This window comes from Panicum virgatum, chromosome 5K (assembly GCF_016808335.1).
Source record: "Panicum virgatum strain AP13 chromosome 5K, P.virgatum_v5, whole genome shotgun sequence".
In the NCBI taxonomy this organism is placed as follows: Eukaryota; Viridiplantae; Streptophyta; class Magnoliopsida; order Poales; family Poaceae; genus Panicum; species Panicum virgatum.
This window is the reverse complement of record NC_053140.1, coordinates 41,615,776-41,626,400: the sequence shown is the minus strand read 5'-3', so window position 1 is coordinate 41,626,400 and position 10,625 is coordinate 41,615,776. Positions and strand designations below refer to the sequence as shown.

At 51.3% G+C, this 10,625-nt stretch overlaps 1 protein-coding gene across 1 annotated transcript; it reads left to right on the top strand.

Moving 5' to 3' along the window:
- Positions 1-8,301: 8,301 nt before the first annotated feature.
- LOC120709980 (molybdate transporter 2-like) lies at positions 8,302-10,059 on the top strand. The gene has a single exon (XM_039995604.1). The coding sequence runs from the start codon at positions 8,428-8,430 to the stop codon at positions 9,820-9,822; it is 1,395 nt and encodes a 464-aa protein (XP_039851538.1). The 5' UTR covers positions 8,302-8,427; the 3' UTR covers positions 9,823-10,059.
- Positions 10,060-10,625: the final 566 nt, after the last annotated feature.

The window sequence follows — 10,625 nt, the reverse complement described above, 5'->3', positions numbered from 1 at the left end:
GCGGCCATGGTCCCGGAGGCCTTTGCGTGCTGCACGGCCGGAGCGGTCCTTGTTGGTGGTTCAGTCGGTTGCGGCTTCTCTGAATTCGCCAAGTTCTTTTAGGTTTCTTTTTCATCCATTGCCCGAGAGGGTAACAGGCGCTTTGATTTGTAAAAGTCCCGGGGCAGAGGTGGTCGTGTTAGATGCGCTAAGTCTATCAACTTGCCGTAAAATCGTGTTGGCGCTTCCAACTTGCCCGCGAACGGTCGCCATCGGTTTTGACAAAGCGGCAACCTGCTGATCTGTGATGAGATAGAAAGGAGCCAGAAATGAAGAGGAATCGCCTTCTATACTGAGGGGCATGACTTAGAAAGCACCGTCACCTACTATGGATGTGAAAACACGGCTGCATTTATATTGTTTATAAGATAAGAAACAGAATGTGAAATTAGGCGGGAATGGTGAGAGAGTGCCCATTACACTTCTTAGAAAATGTGACTTCAATTATTTTTAATTCTTTAAGATCATGTTTACTTTCTTATGTACTCATTTTATAAGAATTTTTTTAGTTCACTCATGTTGGAAACACATTAATCATCTTGTTCTACTGGGCTGGAAAGCCGGCCAAAGTGGCTGCTGCTCGTGGCTTCTCCCTCACAAATTACTGTAGCGCCAATACAAAAATAGTTCCAGTAGCGGCTCCAGCCCAGTCAATTCTTCCGAGCCGAATTATGGAATCCTCCAAAAAATTGTAACCGAATGTTCCGTATAGAGGTGAACCATGCAATATTTACATGAAGAGGTATCGCATGATGGATCATACGTCATTTTTCTTTATCCTCTGTCAATCAGCATTATTTACAGCACTAATAGCATACCGTTGTACATTAGTAGCTGCTCGACGATGGAATGGAACAGGATCTGTAGGATGATACAGATCAGCTCAAATACACCGTGCATAAAGCAAAGCAAGTCGACGATACTTCAGCTGAGAGACTCAGCTCGTCTCCAAGACGTAGAGCGACGCAGGATTCGCCGGATTTCACACGCTTCCACTCTCCACAATGAACAGATATTCAGACAGCGGCAGCACGGGCGTCGGTTCAACGTCCTAAATGAGACAGCGCCGTCGGGCTGCGTGTGCTGTCCATTCCCCTGTGCACTGGTACTCTACTCAACTATTAGTCGTACGACGACGATACCCCGGGAAAAACGTACTGGCAGGTGGCAGCTGCAAGCACGAGTCGCCGATGAACAAACAAGGCGGCCGGCGATCGAGTGAAAAACGTGACCAGACAAAAGCAGCATCTCGGCGGCCGGGCTCTCGACTGCTAATAATCCGAGTCGTGTTGTACGTACAACACGGTAAGAACAGCATCACTCAACCTGTGTTGTGCTGTTGTTACCGTGGGAAAAAAAGCAGCGCGTCCTGTGGGAGTAGTGGTAGTGAGATCAGAATTAGGTGCCGGGTAGCATCACGGCGCACAACGCCATTGGTGTGGCCGTCCATCCGTCCATGCTTCAATAATGGTACGAGCAGTTGTAGCTTAAGCTAGGCTTGTCAAGAGACAGAGACGTGGCCTTCAGTCCTCAGAAACGCCGGTCTCTGTCCAAGTCATTCAGGCCTTTACTGCAAAGGAACGGAAAAGTGAAGGGATTTCAGTGGATTTCGATCTACCCGGTTCACAGTAATAAGGCTTCACCATGAGAATCATTGGCTGGGGTTGCTACAATATGCTCGTACATCCATCGACTGAATTTTAATTAACTGGATGCACAGGACACCTCGAGCTCGGATTTTAAGTAGTACGAAGCTCGCGCCGCGGTCGTGCGCATCCCTGCTGGCCTGACAGCAAGATGCGTACTTGCTGCTGCTGCTCCCTGCCTGACGCCTTTTTCTCCGCTTTCAGGTAGAGATGTCGATGCAGATTCTCCGGCCGAGATTGTGATTGGCGACGGCGTGTTGACCGGCCCTGAAGACCCGTGCAGTGCAGAATAATCAATCAATCTACCGTCGCCTGCCTGTACGTGGACCGAGGAGCATCCCGGCCGCATAGTCCCAACTCCCAAGCCAAGCCGGCAATCCATTCATATACCCGCCGTGGTGGCGTGACGCGCTTGTTGCGTAGCAGGGTGGCTCCGCGCAACGCGCTGCGGCCTCCCCGGTTCCCAAACCCGACCTGTCGGGGCCGGCCGTTCATGTAGCCGCCCTCCGAGAGAGATCACGCAACAATACGACGTACTACTACTATATACTACTCCCTCCTTCCCTGTTTATAAGGCATACACGTATATCAAGATTCAAACCTTGTCATCTTTGACCAATAATTTGACTATTAAATTTTTATTTTTATAATGCAAATTTCATATGATTGGATTCATAATCAAATATATTTTACAATGATTATAAGTTTATAATCAAAAGTGATATAATATATGATAAATAAATGGTCAAAGTGTTATTTAGAAGACCGTGTCATGTTCCACCATGCCTTATAAACGGGGAAGGAGGGAGTAGTACTCTATTGCAGCTTCACTGTCCACTCCAATCTCACACTCTCACACACTCCATATGAAGCTAGCTTTTTCTTGGCCAAATCCAAATCCAAATCCCATGCATGCCTATTGGCCAGGACGGCAAGGACAAGGATCGATCGAACGAGGGGGGCCTGAAGATCAGACCGCGCATCGCACATGCCTGCCTATCTGTTGGAGGGAAACAAGTTGTCAGTTTACGCCGGAAGGTCCGCCCGCCGGTCAAGCTCCGCACGTCTGATGGTCTGGTCGATCTGGTGAATGCGTGCGTGGCGTCAATCGTGTCCTACGCTGTACGCTGAGCGAGGCCAGGGTCGGGCGGCCACCACACCACTGGGCGTCCCGTGAGCGCACAGGGATCCCTTCCCTGGCAGCGGAGGACCCGTAGTACGCGTCACAGGCCAGCCAGGGAAAAGCGACGCACGCACACAGCCATGTAGACGCCGTGACAGAGCGGTTGGCGGTGGGTGATCTCGTTGCGGATCGGACGGGCGACGGAACTGGAGAGCTAGCGAGCCCGCCCCACCGCACGACTAGGGATGAAAACGTCGGGAAAACCCCTCAACCGTTCCCGCAACTGTATTTTTTTGGTCGGGAAAAATGGGAACGGAAAAATCGGACGGGAAAACAAAATCGGTATTACGGGATATCGGGAACGGAATCAATCGGTCGGGAGCATGCCGAATACGATCGGGAATCAATAACTCAAAACGGAAAAATACATACAACTACTTCAAACATTTAATTCGATAAAATAATTACAACTATGCATAAATAACATGAAAACAAGACTCGTATAACTAAGAAACACAGGTAAAGTGAATCACGAATTCACAATTCACGTTGGAACACATGCAAACAACAATTCACGTTTCCAACGCAGGTAACACAGCCGACTACGACAAATACGGGAATTCCCGCGGGAATTTTCCCGGCTGAAAATGGGAACCGTGAAAACGGTCGGGAAAACACCCTAACCGTTCCCGTTCTCGTTCCCGTTCCCGCCCGTTTTCCCGTTTTGTTTTCCCATTTTCCTATTTTTTCGCGGAAACGGTTTACGGTCGATTTAAACGGTAAACGGAGCCGGTCAGGACGGGATTTTCCCGTCCCATTTTCAACCCTACGCACGACACTCCTCTTTTTCCCCCTAACCCTAAGCGTGTACATCACTCGTCAGTACAAATAAGTGTACAATCCCTGGAGACTGGAGCCACCCAGTGAGCCCACCGTCTTTGATGGTAACAAGCAAGCGCATGGGCATGAGCGATGAGTGAATGGATCACCTCACGACGCATGAACGCCCAATCAGCAAGGAGGCAGGCAAGGCAAGCTCCTCCAGCAGAGCGAGCGCCGTTGGCTTCACGTTCCTTCACCTGTGGCGATGGCAGGCAGAGGCCGCCGGGTCAGGGGGCAGGAGGCAGGGACACCGGTGCCTAGTACTAGCTAGCGCCGGGCCGGGGCAGGAGGGGGCCTAGGGAACGAAGCGGAACCCCGTGATCGACCCGCTCGGAGGCAGGCGTACTGCTGGCACAGTGCCGCCGCGTACTAGTCCGCGTCCCACCAGGCGCGCCGCTGCAGCTGCGGCGTCCACCGCTGGCCTGCATGTCCCCAACACTAGTGGTCCAATATAGCCATAAATATAGCTCGTACCCTCTACATTTATTCCATGTTTTCCATTCCTCTCCTAATCCCCTCATCCACCATCCTGATAATCCAAACCATACATGGGGCGGACCACCAATTAGTGTAGTTTGATAATTTTTTTGGTAACACTAATCTTTCTTAGATTTTCTCTAGCACTATTCCGGACCAGAGAAGTGGTTGACTACTTGACTGGTTGCACGCAATGACACAAATGGAGAGGCTTCTCCGTTTATTGGCATCTCGAGAGTCATTTTGTTACTTCCATAAGTCCACAGGAAGTACGTCTACTGGCTTGTAGAATTGCAGGTAAAGTCAGTGAATAAATTTCACCATCACAGTTATTTACGTATGCGATAAAGGGAATCGACGCTAAAGACAGATACCCCTCAAAATATCAAGGGAAGCGAGGATGGATAGAGGTGAGTTTGTGGTGACGGCAGACGGCATGCAAAATGTCTCAGTCTCGCCTGTGCCTCCATCAATTTCTAATTAGGTCTATCGTGCGATGTCACACCTTGAAATTTTTGGATTTCAGGATGTGATTAAAATTAAAAATAAAACAACAATTTTCTCATAATTTTAAAATTTTTCCAACATTTATTTTCTCCATAGAGAATTTAGTAAAAATAAATAATGATGGGTTGTTTTTATAAAATTTAGCGGAAATGTTTTGTTGTTGGGCATCCATGCTGCCTTGCATTTGTTTTATTGTTTGTGGTTCAATTTTGAATTCAAATCTTTGAGTTTGAATTTGAATTAAATTTGTTTGTTTGGTTTTGAGAAAAGAAAAAAAGAAAACGTTTTCAGCCCAGTAATCTTAGCCCGGCTCAGCTTTTCTTTTTTCCCCTTCTCTCCCGCGTGGCCCGCGTAGCAGCCCAAGCTCGCCCCTCGCGCACGGCCCAGCTCCCTCCGCCAGCCCGCTCGCGCTCTCCTTTGCCGCTCCCGCTGACAGGTGGGCCCCACCTATCAGGGTCGCCTTCTACCTCCGGCCGACGCCCCGTCTCTGCGTCTGGGCCGCGCTGCGCCGTGCCGCTGCTCCGTGGCCCTCCCTCGCCGCTTGGCCCGCACGCCTAGTTACTCTGCGTTCCCTCCCTGCACGTGCGTCGGTCTAGACCCACACCCCTGCACGTACCCGAGCCGGTCTCGAGCTCGAGTCCGACCGAGGCTCGACCACCGAGTCCTAGCGCCGCACGCGCCGCCTGCCGCACCTTGGCGTGCACGCCAAGGTGGCCGCTCCGTCCTATATAAAGGCACCCAAGACCCCTCCCTTGGCCCCATCGACTTGCAGCGCCGCCTCCGCTCGCTCAAACCGTAGCCGCCGCCATTGTTGAGCTGGAGCTTTACGCCACAGCCGTGCCATCGCGTTCCGTCCAAATCCCGCATCCCCGAAGCTTCGCGTCGAGGTAAAGCTCGTCGCCGGTCCTTTTTTCCCTCCCCTTCTCGCTCTTGCGCGCGCGCCCGCGCCCGCCGGCTCTGCTCCGTCGCCGCTCGCCACAGAGCTGCCTCACCGCCGCTGATCCATCGTGTAGAGGCCGCAATCGCGTTCCTGGCGTCGCGCGCTACCTCCCCGTGCAAAACCCGCGTTGAACCGAGCCGGAATCGCGTTATCGCGAAACGCCGGCGAGCCCCCGCCGCGGTCTGCTCGCCGCCGGCGCCCACGCCGCCGCTCCGTTCGCCCTAAGCGACCCCAGCCGTCCGATCCGTGCGCAACGGTTCAGATTAGATCGGATTCCCGGTTTGATCCCAGCCGTTAGATCCAGATCCGACGCTCCTAAACCCTAGATACCGGTTCGCATGTGCTCTTTGCAAAAGAGTCCTTCTGTTTTCACAAAATAAACCCGCAGTCCAGTCACGTTCAAAATAAATTATGTTTAGGTTCTTTCTTTTATGTTTTAAACCCTGATCTTTTCTAAAATAGAACCCGCCGTCCTTAGCCTGTAGTTTTTCAAGCTAGCCCCTGAAGTTTAGGTTTAATTATATTTAGACCCCTGGTTTCTTCAGATCTAGCCCATGAAAGCTCTGTTTCTTCACAAATAAGTCGTTGGAATCTTATTTTAGCCATAACTTCTTCATTTTAACTCCATTTTCATCGATTCTCACGCTCACGTGATCCTTGCAATGTGTGCGATAGCTTTATGACCTTATTATCCTCTGTGAGCATAGTTTGCTGTGTCTTGCAAATCTTTCCCGCTAGTCTTCAACCCTTTCGTTAATCGCGACTAGATCCCTGAAGCACCGTTTAATCTATAGAATCGCCGTTTTAGTTCTGTTTTCCGCGTTCCTTACTCTCGTAACCGTAGCAGCGAGCCTTATCCTTTAGTACGCTCTTTTAAAGCTTTTCTTTTGTTTTGGTGTATTGTTCTTAGTTGTATCTTATTGTTTGCTTTGTATGTTGCCCGAAGGTTGCTTCGAGTAGAAGGATTGCTGATTAAAGATTGGAGATCAGGAATCCCAAGTGAGCAAGAGCTGAAGAGCAGTGAAGAGTAGTAGGAGTAGCTTTTCGTTGGTGAAAGGCAAGTGACCCTAACTATACTTCTATCTATGCTTATTTATGAGAATACTTGATTTAATTGGAACATGGAGAAGCACCCAAGAAAACAGTGCAACCACAATACTATATGGCTCTGGTCTTGGCTAAGTAACTAGATGCTCTATATGTCGTTCCTGGGGCGTTTGATTGGTGGATTTTTGGGTTATTGAGCTTTGAGGAGCGGGTGAAGGAAGCTTCGTCTTCTGAGGTACCACAGAAAAAGGGAACAATGCGTACATATAGTGATTCTTTGGAAAAACCTCGTAGTGAATCCCTAGCCACTCACCAAAGAAAGTGTTTAAGGGCTTTGCAAACCCGGGCGACATGGGAAACACGAGTTGTGGGTAAAGTGTACAACCTCTGCAGAGTGTAAAACTGATATATCAGCCGTGCTCACGGTCACGAGCGGCTTGGACCCTCACATGATTAATTTAACTTAAAGATGGATATAAATCACATTCTGGTTATTTCTTGTGGCCTTGATGAGTACAAACCATAAGTGTACTCACCCTTCCTTACTGCTGCTCAGAAGGAGAAAGTTGTGGTGAAGTCTTTTTGAAGATGTTGCTGAGTTCTAGGCGTACGCAACCCCCAGTCGATTGCATGTGAAGTTTGAAGCCTCCGTTTCCAAAATAAGCTGTATAACTCTGATAGTCTTTTAATTGTTTTATTTTCTCTTTTATGTGATACTGTTACTGATTATTCATTTATGATGTCTCTATATGTATGAAACTTGATCCTAGCATACATATAGTTATTCATTCGGTTTTCTTCTTGAAACCGGGTGTGACATGCGACCACGCAAGTCATGTTGTCGCGCAACGTGAGTGTACGAGTGACTACACAACCTTAGCATGGCCTGTCGTGTGGCCTGGACAAAAGTTCTAGGTGCAACACACAAGCACAGTTGCAAGATAACAAAATGGCTCAGACCGGAATTACATAACGTGCCCGCTTGAACTGTTCTAAGCACTCTTTTATCCTTTCGGCTACATGTTGCGCCGTCGAGTGGATGTTGTCGAAGATACGATGGTTTCGCTCTTTCCACAAATTCCACATGATGTAGATGGCCATTCCGTTGAAGTCTCACCTCCGATCGGTCGGCACCCTCAAAGCTGTCATATGATACAGTTGGTGCACTACTTCAGCTGTTCACCAGGGGGCCGGACCGGGAAAAACAGGAAAGATCGCCCGTCCCTACACCATCCCAAGAGTCACTTAAAATAACACAAGAAGATTTGTTCTTCAAAGTTTTGAAACAGACATCAGAATTCAGGATTGTCCGTTTTTTCTTTTTTAAAAAAATCAAGGACTGGAAGGGGAGAGGGAGAGAAATAGGCTTAAGATATGGGTTAAAAATAGTGAAAATGCTTTGAAAACAAACAAAGTAGTCTTGCTGATTCCGGCTTGCATCTTTTTTTTTTTGAAGTATAAACTACCTATCCTTCAAGTCTCAACCGAATCATCTCAATAATTGATCAACTCTGAGTACATTTCACAAAGCTCGGAAGCTCTGTTTTTTAGCATAATTGCCGAGCACATCAGCATCATGGTATTAAAGAAACAGCATCTAGATCGCATCTTCGCGCTAAATTCTTGATGGAAACAGCAGCCGCGCATATTTTATCAGCTCAGTGGAGCCACCGGGCCACATCTCCTCCCGTCAGAAACGTGCAAGGTAAGCCCAAATCCCACCGGAAAAGCGTATCCAGAGGAAGTCGTTGCCCGTCGCTCACCCCATGGCGTCCGCCGCCGCCGCCGACCCGCTCCTCCCCGGCGAGGGCAGCGGCCGCCGCCCCGGCCCCGGGTTCCTCCCCTCCTCCATCCGCCTCAAGACGTCCGTCTGGTCCGAGCTGGGCGGCGCGGTGGGCGACCTGGGCACCTACATCCCCATCGTGCTCGCGCTGTCGCTGGCGTCGCACCTCGACCTCGGCACCACGCTCATCTTCACCGCGCTCTACAACTTCGCCACGGGCCTGCTCTTCGGCATCCCCATGCCCGTGCAGCCCATGAAGTCGATCGCCGCCGTCGCGCTCTCCTCGGCGCACCTCACCGTCCCGCAGATCATGTCCGCGGGGCTCGCGGTCGCCGCCGTCCTGCTCTTCCTCGGCGCCACGGGCCTCATGACCTGCATCTACCGCCTCCTCCCGCTCCCCGTCGTGCGCGGCGTCCAGCTCTCGCAGGGGCTCTCCTTCGCCTTCACCGCCGTCAAGTACATCCGCTACGTCCAGGACTTCTCCCACTCGTCCTCTGCCTCCACCGCCGCGCCGCGCCCGCTCCTCGGCCTCGACGGCCTGGTCCTCGCGCTCGCCGCGCTTCTGTTCATCATCCTCGCCACCGGCTCCGGCGACGACGAGGACGTCGCCAGCGACGGCACCATCCGCCGCCGCCGCTCCTGCAGCCGCGTCCCGGCGGCGCTCATCGTGTTCGCGCTCGGCCTGCTGCTCTGCTTCGTGCGCGACCCGTCGATCGTGCGGGGCCTTCGCTTCGGGCCGGCGCCGCTGCGGATCGTCAAGATCACCTGGGACGACTTCAAGACCGGGTTCTGGGAAGGCGCCGTGCCGCAGCTCCCGCTGTCCGTGCTCAACTCGGTGATCGCCGTGTGCAAGCTCTCGTCGGACCTGTTCCCCGAGCGCGCCGAGCTCTCCCCGGCGAGGGTGTCGGTGAGCGTGGGCCTCATGAACTTCGTCGGCTGCTGGTTCGGCGCCATGCCGTGCTGCCACGGCGCGGGCGGGCTGGCGGGGCAGTACCGCTTCGGCGGCCGGAGCGGCGCGTCCGTGGTGTTCCTGGCCGTCGGCAAGCTGGCGCTGGGGCTCGTGTTCGGCAACTCGTTCGTGACGATCCTCGGCCAGTTCCCGATCGGGATACTGGGCGTCATGCTGCTCTTCTCTGGGGTCGAGCTCGCCATGGCGTCGCGCGACATGGGCACCAAGGAAGAGTCCTTCGTCATGCTCATCTGCGCCGGCGTGTCGCTCACGGGGTCGAGCGCCGCACTGGGTTTCATCTCGGGGATTGTTCTGTACTTGCTGCTGCGCGTCCGGGACGTGGACTACCGAGGCCTGCTCGGCCATTGGGGCGCTGGCCGGCGGCAAACCGGGAGCAAAGTTGGAGGAGACGGTGACGAAGATGCTTGATCAACAACATGTATGATGTATCGTTAGGAATCAAGGGCTACAAGACACAAGATCGAACAGATTCATACTCACGAGTCGATTTGTCAAATATTTGTTGTGACAAAAGGTTTGCACTGAGATTATGGGACAACTTTGCCTTGTACATCTAGTTCTAGCAAGATTTGTGGTCTCTGAATGTTTCCTCATGCATATGTTTCTAGGGAATATATCAGGTGCAAACCAACCTCTTCGTGTAAACTATGGAAACTTCAGTCTGAGCCATTAGATCAATATCGAAGGGGAGGGGCGCAGAGAAGTGGGATGAGGAATTTGCAAAAGTGTGATTACCCAATCCAAGAGCGGGTTCGGATTGTAAAATTACCCAATCCTCCATACCCCTTGGATATTGATCCAATGACTCAGATTAAAGTTTCCATAGTTTGCACGGAGAGGTTGGTTTGCACATGATACGTTGTCATGTTTCTATCACCGGGCGGGCCATATATGCATGACAACGTATGCTATGCAAATCACTTTCGTATGCAAACTATGGAAACTCCAATCTGGACCACCGGATCAAGATCCAAGGGGCATGAAGAGGATCTTGATCTGGTGGTCCAGATCTTTGTAGCCATGTTCCTGTTCCCGGAACCGGAACGTTCTCAGAACGAGGAACAACGCTTATGAAGAATTTTTACACTAAATTGTTCTCGGAACCAGAACGTTCCCGTTTCGGAACGAGGAACATGGAACGAGGAACGTGGCCATGTTCCACGTTTCCGGCTTCTATGGTCCAGATTGGAGTTTCTATAGTTTGCATATGA